This window comes from Dipodomys merriami, unplaced genomic scaffold (genome assembly GCF_024711535.1).
Source record: "Dipodomys merriami isolate MVZ:Mamm:240054 unplaced genomic scaffold, mDipMer1.0.p SCAF_133, whole genome shotgun sequence".
Taxonomy (NCBI): Eukaryota; Metazoa; Chordata; class Mammalia; order Rodentia; family Heteromyidae; genus Dipodomys; species Dipodomys merriami.
This window is the reverse complement of record NW_027202638.1, coordinates 3,348,593-3,364,635: the sequence shown is the minus strand read 5'-3', so window position 1 is coordinate 3,364,635 and position 16,043 is coordinate 3,348,593. Positions and strand designations below refer to the sequence as shown.

The 16,043-nt window shown below is 34.0% G+C and overlaps 1 protein-coding gene across 1 annotated transcript in view; it reads left to right on the top strand.

Annotated features, from left to right (window-relative positions):
• Nucleotides 1-16,043, top strand: part of LOC138825062 (transcription factor SOX-6-like) — a 237,682-nt gene that overhangs the window by 142,319 nt on the left and 79,320 nt on the right. The window contains exons 8-9 of the mRNA XM_070019448.1: nucleotides 8,717-8,866; nucleotides 14,491-14,674. Coding sequence (XP_069875549.1) covers nucleotides 8,717-8,866; nucleotides 14,491-14,674 — 334 coding nt within the window. The remainder of the gene's footprint in view (nucleotides 1-8,716; nucleotides 8,867-14,490; nucleotides 14,675-16,043) is intronic.

The window sequence follows — 16,043 nt, the reverse complement described above, 5'->3', positions numbered from 1 at the left end:
AAACTGGGTTCTAGACTTCACTCTATTTACTGTTCATCAACTAACATATTATGAACACCACTTTCCATCTGGAGACTTGAGCTTTCTTCTGCAGAGAGACTAGATTATGAGATGTGCATAATTCTTTCTTCTGCTAAGATTGTATAATATGATTTCTCTGGAAAAAAAATCAGCGCATTACATGGTAAACCCAAATGCTTACAACATCAAAAATAGCAAGTGAATACCAGGAAACTGAAACTTGCAGAGTGTTGGGGAAGAAGCTAGACAAATGAAGAGAGGACCTGAGAGATGAATGCAATCCTAATACTCAATGTATACCCAATAAAACTGAGGAAATTGAGTTGGGAGGTTTGGAGGAGAATGATGAAAGGGGTAACGTTGATCAAGATGCAGTATAGTCATAAGCTGAGTTGTTGAATGGTAACCTTTTTGTACAACTACTTAAAGATAATAAAAATATAGTTTAAAAAAGAATACAGAAACAAAAATGACCTCCATCTCTGGGGTTCCTTTGTGGAACATATCTGAGGAAAAAACTAAGAAAGGGATGTAGGCAGAAAAGATAGTCAAGAATGGAAATGAAGGAGTGTTAATGGTCAGTATTAGTATAGAATGCTAGGGTTTTATGTCATGGATGCACAGATACATTAAGACTCAGGTTTTTATGTTAAACAGATCTGAATTTGTTGAGAGAAAATGTTATGGATATAAAGGCAAGTATATGATGATTGAGGGTAGTATACAGATGTATGGGTTTACAGAGTAGACAGATAAAGCTTCACGCAGAAAATGAATTCTGTGTTGAGACTCAATGAGTAGATTTGTAGCAGAGTTAAGGGGAAAAAAAAGAATGCAATACAAAAATATGCAGAAGAAGCAAGGAGATTGACCTAGTAATGAACTAAATGTGGAAGAGAGGAACAGGTTGCAGCCAGTTTTCTTTCAACTCAAATATTAGAGGAATGGCTAAACAAGTAACTTCAATGCTGAAAACAAGGACTTCAGTTCTAGCCTCCATAAAACCACAGCTGTGTTTCCTGGATCATTTTGTTGACATTGAAGGTTTATGAGAAGTAAAAGTATTTGTAAACTCTTTGAAATAATTATTTTTAAGCCCTCTTCCAACCTCTCCTTCAGTTTATAATGACCTGTTACTGACATACTTTCTTCTCTGTGCTAAATAAGCACTAAATCAGTATGATTAATTATCCTATCTCTGTGTCCACCTTTTCAGAGCTGAGCTGTCCAGTCTTACAGCTTTGCTTGATAGATAGAAGAATGGCCATCAACATTGTTTTGAAAAGGAAACAGAACCCAGCATCCCTGAAGGACTAAGCTGGGTTTGGGGCCCTGTGTTAGCATTAATCACATGAATAATGATACTTACTGAAGGATGCCTTTCTTTCCTCCCCTCAGTGTTGATCCTTTTCCTATTGTTCTCCTGAATAGTGTATTGTGTACAAGGTTAGGCCTGTTAACCTGGGTAGCTGCACTAGGCCTTAAGTCCTCATGTTTTGTATGAAACTGTAGCAAATGGGGAAAATACAATGGTGATAGTTAACATCTTTTGGTGGTGTCTACTGAATCTGTTTTTGTTAGATAGTACTTTTCATTCTCATAGGCAAGATGCATTTGAGGGAGAATTTTACTTTCTTACTCTCTGAGTCAAATTATGTATGGAATTTTAAAATGGCTCTGCTAATTGAAATGATAAAAATACAGGAGAAGCTACATCAAAGAGAACTTAGTGTATAATATTGTGTTGTTTTTTTTTTAAAAAAACGTTGTTTTACATATCCCACAAAATACTAGTGCCTCTTTGTCACTTTGCATTCTATTAACTTCTCCTATTTCTATCCATAGTCTGACTACTTTTTTCTGCTATCAGTCCATTAAGCTAGGAGTTGTATATATCTTTTACTATGACTGAAAGATTGGTTGGAGAAGGGAATTGTCAAACTTGTGACCTTTATTCCATCAAGATGGCTTGTAGTATCATTAACTTTTCTTTCTCCATTCAAGAATAATGAAATGCCATTTTCAAAAGAGTAGCTATAAGACATCTGGTAATACAGTTTGCTACTTGAGAACTCAAAATAGCAGCCACATAAGAATCCTCTCCTTGGACAATAATCCTCGTCTGGTGACTAGGAACAGGAAATAGGTTTCACTATGATTCACTGTATAGCTTATTTTAAATAATTTAATTTTAAAAGCAGAAAGAACAAGAGCTTAAAGATGATACTGACTCTAAAATGGGTGGTAATTCCTACATTATATAACGCATATGAAGACTGAGTAAACTAATAAATTAATATACTTAGCATATGGCATGACTTAGTATTCAATATGTATTTGTTTTATTAAGTTAAGTATGTATGGGGATATTATTGGAAGACTAGTGAAATAGTTATGTGGACATAGGAAAATCATATAATCATGAATTTTTAAAAGAAGTCTTATGTCTTTATGTCATTCTCTATTAGAAGTCTTATGTGATTTTTATTACAGAATGTATATATGAAGTATAAATATATGACATATATATAATGTATCTACATTTACCATGGTAAATGTAGATACACTGTGACATCACACATTATAATTTGACATCAATTTTGGTGTGGTGGGACAAGCATACTTCTTTTTCCCAATACAGCAACAGAATAATATAGCTCTCCACACAATACATAGACCAGTGTGTATCCTGGCAGATACTCAAGAATTTCCCCGTAAAACTGAGTTTGATTGGTAGAGCCTACTAATTTGTGTTGAATCTAAGCAGGCTTGGTTATTAAAGAGTCAAAAGTCTACACTGCCCACCATAACCCTCTTCTCTTGACATTCCACTAACACTCAGCATTCCTGCCACATTGGACTTTTTAAAGTTCCTCAAAAACCTTCCTTTTCTGCCTCAGAGCCATGCTACTTGTTCTTCATCCTAGAATGCTTATAATCAATCTTTCCAACTGCATATATCTTACTCACAAAAAATGATATTTTCTCAGAGACGTTATTTTGAATCTCCAATGATACCTTTGTTAGTGAATTTCTTGATATCTTTACTTTTGTTTCTCAATACTTTCTAACTTTCATATTTTCATAGGTACTGTCTAAGTATTACTTAATGGCTGTTTCTCATGTTAGCTCAATTAAATCAGGTGCCATTTCTGAATTGCTTATTAGTATATAGTATTGAGTTTCATGAACAGGTGTTTAATCAGTGAACCAATTAATGCAAGAATTGTCCTTGAAAGGTGCGAAGATTTACTATATGTTCAATAAATAAATATATTTTAAATGACATTGTGGTAATATTGGAGTTAAAGCTAGAAAAATGATCTAACTCTAGGACTCACTACGTAAGTGATCTCAGGGAAACTATTTCTGTTAACTGGACCCCTGCTTACCAGTAGAAGGGGAGGTCAGACTAGGTTAAATGATGTGTTAAGGCCCCTTCAATTCCATGTGATGTGTCATTGTTCCATTCACCAAATTTTTGATTCTAGCTACTTTGTTTACTGCATTTTGAAGTGTTCCATAAAATGAACGATTTTTATCCAGGCTCAGTTTTCAATGTATAGTTTGTGTACCTTTTATATAACTTGAAAAAAGAAACAATTCCATATCCTAGACAATCACTGTGAATTGTTCAAACTTAAGCCAGGAAAACCTGTATTTATAAAACACTCTTTACTGAAGTTTGAATGTTTGTGGAACATTTGTAAATCCCATTATGCACTTTACTGTATTGGTGATTCTTAAAGCCTTAACTTTGTTTAGGAATGAATCACTCATTATTATCGCTATGACTATGAACTATGACTTGACAATCAATCCTACATGTGGAATAACATTTTTCAAAACCCTTATGTACTAGTTCATCAGAGTTCAAACTTTTTCCTTCCTAAGTCTTTTGTCTGCAAAGGGATTTTCTAACTGAAGCTAATTCATTAGAATAACTTACAAGGGTGACATTTATCAAAATGAATTGTATTTATAAACTACTTTGTTACATGGCAACTCCTTTGTACAATTACTTAAAGATAATAATAAAAGATAGCTAACAATTTTATGTTATTTCAGAAAAGAGTACAGTAGCATTTCCTTTATAATTATATTGAGGGAAAAAAGCTGTTGAGTATAATCTATTAGAAAAGTTTAAGACAAGTTAGTGAAGCTAATAGTTACTGAGAGGTTATCTAGTAAATATTTTATGAAATCATTTCTAAAGAGCCATTTCTAACGAAACAATATAATTTGTTTCATTTTATTTTCATTTCATTTTATTTATTTTCCTTTTATTTTTTTAAACTCAACACCACAATTTATTGTGTAGATAATAAATATAATCATCAACTTATGCTATTATGTCATTTACAGACAGTTTCATTTCTAAATTTCTATCTATATTAGTTCAAAAAGTATTACTTGGATGTTTATTAGCAAGACATGAATGGTTAGTGCTAAGCACTCAAAAATAGATTCCTCATATCTTCAGTAATCTTACAGTCTATCATGGGTAGTAAGATATTTGTGTGTAACTAAACACAAGGTTAAAAAAATTGTTTTTTAATAAAAGTTAAAGGTTAAAAAAAGTTGTTTTTACCTCTTCTCCAAGGCTGTGTTCTCCCCAGCTCTTAACACACAGCTTTGCACTTAGAACAGACACATCCAATTGTGGTTAGCTTTAGAAATAGATGTAAATTTATTTTGTGAATTTATTTCTATTTAATGGATTGACATTCTTATTATCCAAATCAACTGAAAATCTTCAATCTGAAATTATTTATAATTAAAATAATATATTTTGCTGCATAGAATGTGATACTTTAATTTTCATGAGTGCTTTGTAGCATTGTACTCCATTTTCTGATTTTTATTTCAAGACTTGTTTTACTTAGTCCTTTCATGATATCCTAATGTCCAGCCTCATAATTTGTGTGGTCTTGCCTCCTTAACAGACAAATTACTAGAAAAGGGTATAAAATGTATGATTATCAGAGCTTAAGAGGAAGCAATTGATATTATTCAATTTCTAAAATTCAACTGTATTGTTCAATCAACCTGAATTATCACTGAACTGAGTCGTTATTTTAAAAAAGTAGATGTAAAATAGATTTGGTTTTCTGCATCTTTCACAAGTTAATGCTTTTTCTCAGAATTTGGTAGAATAAAAAAATCTGAATTGTTAAGGTAAAATGAAAGCATGAGTGGTGTAAAGTCTTATACCTCTATGACTTCATGACTGTGTAATACTCAAAAGTAGAAGATATCACTTGTGTTATCAACTGCTATATAGGCAGCACCTATTTCCTCTCTCCATTTTATTCAACACAGTATTTTTCTCCCATTATTTAATCCAAAGAAAAAATTTTAAAGTTTCTCATGCTCCCTTATTAAAACACCTAGCTTAATTTCAAATGGAAGGGATACAATAGAATAAAAGAAAGGCAAAAAGACAGCCTTTCTTTTGCCTAAGTTTGACTCTAGCAGTTTGACTCTTACTTATGAATGCTTGCCACTGAGTCATTGCATACAGAATTATGAAACTTTAATTCCTTTAGAGGCTCGTTATATTAGAAAAATTGTTCCAAAGAAAGCAACAATCATGACATAAGCACATCTGGCTCTTGCAAATTATTCTTTATTAAGCTTTCATTTAATTACATGTGCTGAAAGGTCTGTTTTTGATTACTGTAATTTTTTTAGTTGTCCATCTGAATGATAGTAATGCTGGAAATTATATATAAACCACCTGTTTTTTCTCTCCTATAAATGTGGTAAAGTTTGAACTATTTTCTCTGTGGCTGACAAACTAGGAAGCTTTCTATTTATTATGATTGAAATTTGACTATCAATGTAATGGCTTAATCTTGATTGTGAGAAAAAGAAAATATTTGAATGAAGTTTTCAAGCATTAAATAGTCTTAAGATCGGGTACTGACTTCTGGTTAACTACACCAAATGAACATTCATTTATTACTAGGTTTACCCCAATTCTAATACAGCAACAGTTAAGGATTGCAGGTGTAAGTTTTCAACTAGAAATAAAAAATGAGACTCAAAAAGCTTTTAGAATATGGGAGATGGGTAGATAAGTTATGAATGTCTACCCAAAATAGAGAAATCTGATAGCTAAGCCTTTAGAGTGAAATGCCAAAAAGAATTAAACCCAATTTGGAACTGAATCCTTGAAATGCTTAGGAGTTGAAGATACCAGGTATCATTGAAGACAGATGTAAAAGGTGAAATTTTAAAGAGGATAGCTGATAGAAATAGATACTGAGATTATTCCCCTATAACCTTGTTCATCTTAACTCTATCACCTCTTCTCAACTACCACCACCATCTATATGTAACACAGCTGGAACTGGAAGTTTGTTCTTATGAGAAATTGAACATGGAAGGTTTTTTTTTCTTGAGTATCAGGCATAGCCAAGAATGAATGGTGATACAAACTTGAAAACAGAGTTGGCATGAGAGAACAAACAGTAAGAGCCCACAATTGCCTTCTGCTTTGCTTGCCTAATGTGCCATATAGGCCTTCCCCAAATTAAGGGGAACATTTGAAGTTGTTTCCCTAACACAATGGCCCAGTATAAAATTCCTCAAGGAAAAGTCTTTCTGCATCATTACTTTATACTGAGCCTGTCAGTCAGTAAGTCCATCCTTAGACTTTCAGTTGATTATGTCAGTTGTAGATGAATAAACAGTCAACACCAGGGACTTTAGAAAAGCTTCTAATAGGAAAGAACTCAAGGAACTTGAAAGAAAAAGAGACAACAATGCAGAGAAGAGAAAAAACAAATCCTAAACCTATCATTCATACAGAATAGAGAACAGAATACTCTAAAAAGAAGCCATCAGAGAAAAAAGAATACCCTTAAACCTATAACAGCAGAAGACTTAATGATTCATAGAAATCTTGAATGATAAAATTGGAAAAAGATTTCAAAATAGAAAAACATTTGATGAGAGGCAAGTAGAGAGAAAAAGTAAGAAAATAAGAGGGTCAGTGAGGAAGTATCTAGGGAGAATAATATAGCAGGAAAGATTCATTTTTAAATTAATGTACTAACATTAAGAAATTGGAGAGCATGGAGACATAGTATGCTGAGGTAAGGAAAGCTAAACACATATACAATCTGTAGATAAGGATTCAGCAATATATAAGCACATACCAGTCAGATGTCAATATTAATCAAAACAGTTCAATTACAAGGGATACACCCCATAGAGAGGTGGGAGGACAGGTATGGGAAACCCTAACCATCTTCATAACTGTGGAGGTTCTACATTCTACAAGATAGCCATGCTGTTTTTGTGTTTTTGTTGTTGTTATTGTTGTTGGTTTGTAAACCGTAAAGTAATACTGAACTTGTAAAAAATTGATAAAAATTTAAATCGTATAGACTAGCCAACCTGGCTTTCGGTCTTTGTTCTGAATTCAGTTAAATCAATGTATTTGGAGGTTTATTATTTTAAAATATATGATATCAGGTTTTTTGTTTAGCATATCTCATGGAAGAGGAGCTTTTTTCTCCTTTCTCTTTATAGGTATACATTAATTGTATAGAAAGATGTCACTGTGATATTCCATAGATGCATTATTGTACTTAAATCAAATTCACCTCACAATTATTCTTTCTTTCTTTTTTTTTTTTTTAAAAACCCTACATTTTTATTGTCTTTTTTGGGGGAGGGGGTCCGGTCATGGGGCCTGAACTCTGGGCATGGGCGCTGTCCCTCAGTTCTTCAGCTCAAGGCTAGTGCTCTACCACTTGAGCCACAGCGCCACTTCCGGCTTTTTTCTTTTTGCTTATGTGGTGCTGAGGAATGGAACCCAGGGCCTTAGGCATGCAAGGCAAGCACCCTACCACTGAGCCACCTTCCCAGCCCCAATTATTCTTTCTTAATCCCTCTTCAAGAGGAGCATTTTAAGTCTTAGCCGATAGAATGAATAAGATCACTGGTTTGTTGACGAGATCTATAGGAAATATTACACAGAGCAGGACTTGAAAACAGCAGTGAGAATATGGGAAGTGTACCTGGAGTCCCAAAGTCAGGGCTTGAGGAGAGAAATCAAATGCTCTTTCTGGATGAAGGAAGCACTTTGTTTCCTGGGTAGCTCCTGTGGCAGGAAAAAAAAACATCTGACTTTTTAGTTTTATTGAAGATTATGTTACCTGTGATCTAGAAATCTGACCCTGAGACAAGAGTAACATTTACTGGGCCTCTGGGGTTATGCAGAAGAAGGATCAGAGTCCCCAGAGCTCAGTCAGTGGTGAATAACAATTGTTTTTCTCCCATGAATCTATAGGGAAGTTTAGGTTCATTTTGTAGCTCACCTATAAGATAATTACATCAAATTTAAAGAACTTTTCATAGAGATTTTGGGAACTAGAAAGAACCTTAGTGACTATTTATTCAAATTATTTTTGGCTCAATTGAAGAAACTGAGTTCATAGATAAAAATGCTTGTTCAGAAAGTAATGTTAATGCTGGAAGGAACAGAACCATGGCTCCCATTCTGACATTCTTTCTCTATGCATTATTTAGTTTTTCTTATTTTTCTCTTTAAAGAATAGTGAAATTGCAAGGCTGTAAAAGAAATAGTTCTCTAACAATACAGTAAGGTTTTCTTTAAAAAAAACCCACTCCATTTCAGCTGCATTTAAAGAGATCAATGTTTGTCTTCTCTGTTTTGCAGCAACTCTACGCAGCTCAGCTGGCCAGCATGCAGGTGTCACCTGGAGCAAAGATGCCATCAACTCCACAGCCACCAAACACAGCAGGGGCGGTCTCACCTACTGGGATAAAAAATGAAAAGAGAGGGACCAGCCCTGTAACTCAAGTTAAGGTAACTTGCTTTGCAGGATTGTGGAATCAGTTTGGAAAATAGCTTCACAAGGAAGGTAGTGAACCAGGCTATGTTGGGAATAAACAGCAGGAAGCATAGCAACATAAAGGAACCCCAAAATGCTCCTCTTTATGATAAATCTCATGACTGAGCTTTGAGAAACAGGTGTTTTCCTTTTGATAACAATAGTGCTATATTGTGAGATCTTTCCCTAACTGCAAACTCACTTCTCAAAAAAAAAAAAGTCTTGATTGGATTCTGGTTTTTAATTTTTTAATGTTCATTGGCACAAATGGCCATGGTTTTATTGCCAGTCTTTGTCATAGACTTCCAACACTTCTCTCCGCATTCCTTGAATAGGTGGGGGAGCAACTTGTAGTACCATTGGAGAAATTTGAGATTTAAAAAAAGTGATAGAAAAGAATCAAATACTGGACATCACATGGTTTGTTGAAAGTCTCTCCTAATTACGAACTAATGTTATAAGGAATGAATAGTGTCATTAACCTGGTCATATTCCTGATACCATATAATTGTATTAGGAAAAATAGGGCTTCTCAAGTTATATCTGAACCATTAGTAGATGCCTTTCCTCACTGATTTTCCTCCCAGGTAGCACTTAGTGATAGGGAAATTGATGAGCTGCTGGAACTTTGTACTACCACTAGCACCTAAAGATGCTACTAGTTGTTTGGGGCTTTTGTTTTCCTAATAGAAACTTGATATCTAGGCTAGGGTAGCCTCAAACTAACTATGTAGTCAAAGCTGACTCAAATTTCTGGTTTTTCTAATCCCAGTCTTCCAAATGCTTAGATTATAGGCATGGTCACCAGGCCAGCCTTTTAAAAATTTTTTAATTGTATTGGCTTTCTATGCTGAATTGTTGAATTTGAATAGTTTCAAGAATTAACTTCTTTGTAAGTTAACTTATGTTCTTGGAGAAGTATGGTGACTGTGGGAGCTTTATTATAGGAGAAAAATTTGCAGTTAGTATAATCTTCACATGGACAACAGTTGGGAGCAACCAAGCTCAACACTGGATACTGTACAATCACTGAAATTGCTTTATTTAGTAAAATTTACATGTAGGAATTTTAAGATTCTAAACTCTGGGAGTGGGAACAGACTGTAAATATCAAAGATCAAAAAAGCAAACATCACTAAGATCATTGACATCTGTGCATCACCCCCCAAAATTAAGTTAATGCCATCCATTCTTTAAGATTTTCCAAAGAAATAATTGAAAATTTTTATGTTTGGTTATAGAAATAGTAAGACATGAAACTAGGCAGTTTATATTTTGAAAAACAGGAAATGTAAACCTATGGAAACAGATTCTTTTGTATCCAGAAACGTTTTGTGAATATGAATCAGATCATCAGAGCACTACAGTTCAAACCAAGGCACTTGGTTTAATCATAGTTGCTAAAATATATCAAACATCAATGTCCTGAGCTAGTGAGTATTAAATATTTTAACATGAATAAGTCATTTTGTAAGTAAATTGGCCAACTGGAGCTGTCCCAAACCAAGCCTTTACTGGATGAGTAAAATGTTCCCTGGTAAAATTCAAGTTTTAACCATTCCATCTTTGTGGGCCAAAGATTTGCTTTTACCATTCCATCTTTGTGGGCCAACTGAATTTTATTACTCACTTTACCACATGCAAACTTTTAGGGAGTTCTCTATATAATTGGACTGGACTATATTTTATGTTAATAACAAAGGAAACATTTCTCATACTTATTAGACTATTGTATATGTAAGTAAAATACATAAACTAAGATATAAGGCCAGCGTTTCAAATTTAATGCTCCTATTATTAAAGAACTTCTGAAAACAATCACAGTTTGCTAATTAAAATAATTATGATCACTGAGAACCTCTCAGATTGCTTTTCCTCTATATAACATGATCACATATTTTAAATTCAAAAATGAAATAGGGTAATATTTGCTGAAGGTAACAAATAAATATAAGTTCTTTACCTCGCTCTTCCTCAGTTTGTATTTTATGTACTATGTCTTTCAATATTAGAAATCAGAATATTTCTGTTCTTAAATAATTGTTATATCACTTTTACTAGCTTGGTTACTTAACTATTTTCAGCCTTAATTTTCTCCTCTGTAAAATAGAAGTTAATATTGTTATGGTTCTTAACTGAGACAATATGTACTCCAAAAATATGTAAGGAATATTCCATATTAATAATGATAATGATGTTCATGATACTATTAGAGGAAATGAAGTGGTGGTTTAAGTGACTAGAGTTGACCTATATGGTTGCTTATTTGCATAATGAGAGATTCTAACTAAGTACCCAGATGATCTCTATGGCAAATTGTATTATTTAGCCTTTCCCAGGCTAAATAACTAAACCAAAGGACAAAACTATTTGAAACAATTATTTTTAAAGACATTTATATAGGAGCACGAGACAGTGATCTGTAAGAAGTCAAGTAAAATGAACTTAAGATATGTAACTGTTTAAAGGAAGTTTCTCAGACACTGTATAGGAGCTTGCCAGGCTCCCTGAGTAGACAGACAGGCAGACAGATTGTAGGGTATTATTTATTATAAGTCAGATTTATGAGACAGGGTACAAGAGAAAAGAGGTAATGCTGAAGAAGTTTCAAACTAGTCCACTGTGTAATTAGTTGAGTACTGGTCAAAAAATGCATGTAAGGAAGCTACCTAAGGTCCAGAATAAAATAGAGGGTAGCCTGCAAAAAAATTGAATTGTTCACAATGTACCATGAGTAATTTGCATTCCATTATAGCCAGAATGTAAAGCTCTCTTGACATGAGGATATCAAGTGGAGTACCCAATGGGTATCTCCTTATATTAGGGCCAAAGTATTCATTAACCTACTTAACAAATATGAAAATTATGCCTAGAAAGCATAAAACAGTCCTGTTTTAGAACATAGTCCACAGATATTCAAAGAAAGAGATAAACTCTATTATCCAACAATGTAAAAACAATGTAAAAAAGCTCACGGTATAGAGATTCCATTCAATAACTACCAGATTTACAAAAAGAAATGAAACTACAAATAGTAAAGAGAAAACCAATCAATTTCAAATAGACTCAAATGACACAAATGATAGGATTTAATAGATAAGATAAAAAAGCAACTCTTGTAGAAAACTGCTAGCTAGATCCTAGTAAGGAAATAGGAAAACTTATTCCCTGTAAAGCACCTATAGAGTTGTACATAATTGACAGAAACAGCCATTGCAACACTGAGGAATGTATAATCAGAGAAAATACTTATGCTTCTTATAATAAGAAAGTATTGTAGGAGTCCGTAACATTTTTGATTGATAGGGCTATTTTTATTTCTTTTTTTTATAGTTTATGCTCTTACTATTTTTTTATTTTTAATAAGTTTTTTTATTGTGAAAATACTGTACAGAGGGGTTACAATTACATGAACAAGGAAATCAGTACTTTTTTTATCAAGCATTGTTGCCTCCTCCTTTGTTTTTTCTCCTACCATCCCTACCCTCAGCATCTTGTACGTCTCATTGTTGCAATGGGTCCACCTGTATCCCTATTTAAACAATTTGTTTTTTCCCTTCCCCTCCACAAATTATATCAACATCAAATACAGTGAAAACAGCGGTTATACTGTGGGGAGGGACATACAAAGCAATAAAACAATCACTTTATAAATATGTTAGAAACAATAGCAAGAAAGAAAAAACCACTTGTGTCCTTATTTTGGTGTTCATTTCACCTAACATCATCTTATCTAACCTTTTCTGTTTGTCTCAGACAAGTTATTGCAAATAAGGGAAATCATGGGACCTATGTTTCTTTGGGCCTGGCTTACTTTACTTAATATAATTTTTTAAAATTTCTTCTATCCACCTTGCTGGTGGAAGTAGTAACTATTGAATTATACAAGTAAATATTAAACTAAAAAATAAACATTAGGGGCTGGGAAGGTGGCTCAGTGGTAGAGTGCTTGCCTTGCATGCATGAGGCCCTGGGTTCGATTCCTCAGCACCACATAAGGAAAAAAGAAAAATCCAGAAGTGGCACTGTGGCTCAAGTGGTAGAGCACTTGCCTTGAGCTGAAGAGCTGAGGGACAGCGCCCACGCCCAGAGTTCAGGCCCCACGACCGGACCCCCCCCCCCAAAAAATAAACATTAAACTAAAAAAAGATTCAACAAGTGTTATAGTGGTAGAGGAAAACATCAGCCTGATAAGTCATAGAAAACCTAAATTAATGTCCCAGAAATGATTTTTAAAAAATACAAGCTTATCCTAATGCTGTCCTTCCTCATAAAGCTCATGGCATGGCTCTGTGAGCTAATATATATGACTATGCCTAATACAGTATGTGGAATGTGATCTATATAATGTCTGTGCATGGTTTTTATTTTTTTTCTCTTTCCAATTTTTCTTTTCCAATAGTATTTTCTGGTATCTCATTTTGTTTCCCCTTAATCTGTAGTATTTGTACTAGATGAGCCCTTAGAGATAATTTAGTATGAGGCTTTCATTTTATAAATGAAGAAACAAAGTCCCAGAGTGAGGCCACATGTTTACCAAAGGGAAGAATGTTCTGTTACTAAACTGTATTGTATATTTTAAGTAATGACATTAAAAGCGAGTACTTGGTGCCTTCCCAGAAGTGAAACAGGAGTTAACATTTGCTGATGATTTTGATTCAGAACACAGTAACACACATCTTCCAACCGAACATTTAAATAAATAAGTTCAAACTGCAACCAATTTTCTAAAATGATAGAAGTATTGTTCCAGACATTTTATGGCAGAATAAATGTGACAAAATGAAGGCAAGGAACTTGGCTTTTCAAGTTCCTGGCTATACTAGAGTTACAAGCCAGAAATTTGAACACTGTTCTCAGTGTGGAGGGCGATGTGTCTTAAAATAGACATTCTGTAAATATATATAGCAAAGAATATAACAAGACATCACTTTAAACATGAAAAATAAATTGCATATATCATAGTATATAAAACATAATTATAATGTGTCCTTACTCTTTGCAAAAATTAATTTTAAACATGAATACAGACCAGAATATAGACCACAAAGAGCACCCACACCCAGAAAGCCACATAGAAGCTATGGTGTGGCATGTGGCTCTGTGGGCAGGGGCCCAGGAGATCAGAAAGCTTTTTATGTTTCCATTTTTAAAGTACTTGCAATTGTTTGATTTAAAATATATATTAAAAAATTAGCTGCAAACACTATTTATAGTTACAGGAACTTTTCAGAGAAAATAACATAAAAGCACTACAGAGCTACTGAAATTTTAAATAATTCTTTGTAAATGCCCTAGGTTAATTTAGATCCCTGAAAACACATTAGGAAATTAAGCTGTAATGTGAGCTAATTCAGATTTTAATTTGGCAAAAAGAATGATCCAACTACACAGTTAATGTAAATAGAAGCATAACACAGGGAAATTAATGAGGTTTCCTTCTGATGAATCTTCAAGGAGGTAGATAATTAGCTTCTTTTGTTATTACTGTAGGAGAATGTGGCATTGTCTCTGAGGTGTAAAATAACTGTGGCTTACTAAGTGATAATGTGCTTCAGTTGTCTTTTTTAAAATAATTATTTATGTTAAATTCTTGTAGGATGAGGCAGCAGCACAGCCTCTGAATCTCTCATCCCGACCTAAGACAGCAGAGCCTGTGAAATCCCCAACATCTCCCACCCAGAACCTCTTCCCAGCCAGCAAAACCAGCCCTGTCAATCTGCCAAACAAAAGCAGCATCCCCAGCCCCATTGGAGGAAGCCTGGGAAGAGGATCCTCTTTAGGTAAATGGAAAAGTCAACACCAAGAAGAGACTTATGAATTAGGTAAAAGAAAGCAAACCTATTTAGTGATGACTGATTCTTGTTTCCAACTTGTTGCTTAGTAAAAGATAACAGTACTTTGTTCTTTTCTAATGAAATGTTGCCCAGTGTAGTGTCTTAGGTGATCAGAACTTTTGGAAAAGGTCATAACATAAATCTTGCCAGATGAACTCTTTAGATGATGATGAGTCGATCAAGCAAATCAGAAATCTAGTACTTGCTGTATTTCCTTGGAGCTTTGTTTCTTAAGTAAATCTCCAAGGACATTAGGACCTGGCCTCAGAGCCACCTGCTCAAAGTAAAAGAAATTTTCTGGGAGTTTTATATTTTCCCTTCAAAAATATATGTGAATTTTAACCTTACAGTACTCATATTAGTTTTGTATTAAGACAAATAACATAGGAAATAACATTAATATACAGGAAGCTGTGTCTTAAGGATCCTCTTCCTTCTTTAGCCTGAGATAGATGTTGCAAGTTCTCTAGGGATATTCACACCCTTGCTTGAAAACTATGGAGGAAAACTTGGATTTTATAATAAGACATGCTAAACTAAAGCCTTTACTGAATACCTGGATGGTCATGAGAAAGTTATTTAATAGTCTAAACTCATTTTCCTAAGCTTTAAAAGGAGAATGATAGTGCCTGTTAGGCAATAATATTGTTCATAGTTTGTTATGAAGACTAAGGGAGAAAAATACATGTATAGTTGCCAAATATGGTATTTAGCCCTGTAAGGCAATCAAATCAATTATTTTTTAAAAAGCAAAAATAAATGTGCACCAACATGTTTACCTGTTGATGTAAAATGAAGAAAGATGAAAAGTACTTTTCAACAAGAAAGTGCCGAGTCTCTCAACATTAAGTCTCTCAACATATCTTGTGTATGTGTGTGTGTGTGTGTGTGTGTGTGTGTGTGTGTGCGCACGCACACACACACGTGCATGCATGCATTAGTCCTGGGGCTTGAACTCAGGACCAAGGTACTATCCCTGAGCTTTTTTGCTCAAGGAGATAGCACTCTACCAGTTGCGCCACAGCTCTACTTCTGGCATTTTGGTGAGATTCCAAGGAGTTACGGATTATATCTAGTTTATTATTATCTACTTTGTGTCAAGCCAGCTAAGGTTATTTTAATAGATTTTAAAATGTGTGAGTATAGCATTTATAGTTTTTACAACATTCTCAAGTATGTTATTTCATTTGATTTCTCACAATAATTTTATGAATCAGATAGAATGTTATTACTACCCTGTTGTCCAGTAAGCTGTAGTACTTTCAGGTAGAATGGCTTAAGTACAGTTCTGTAGCTATTAGTAGAGCCAGGGCTG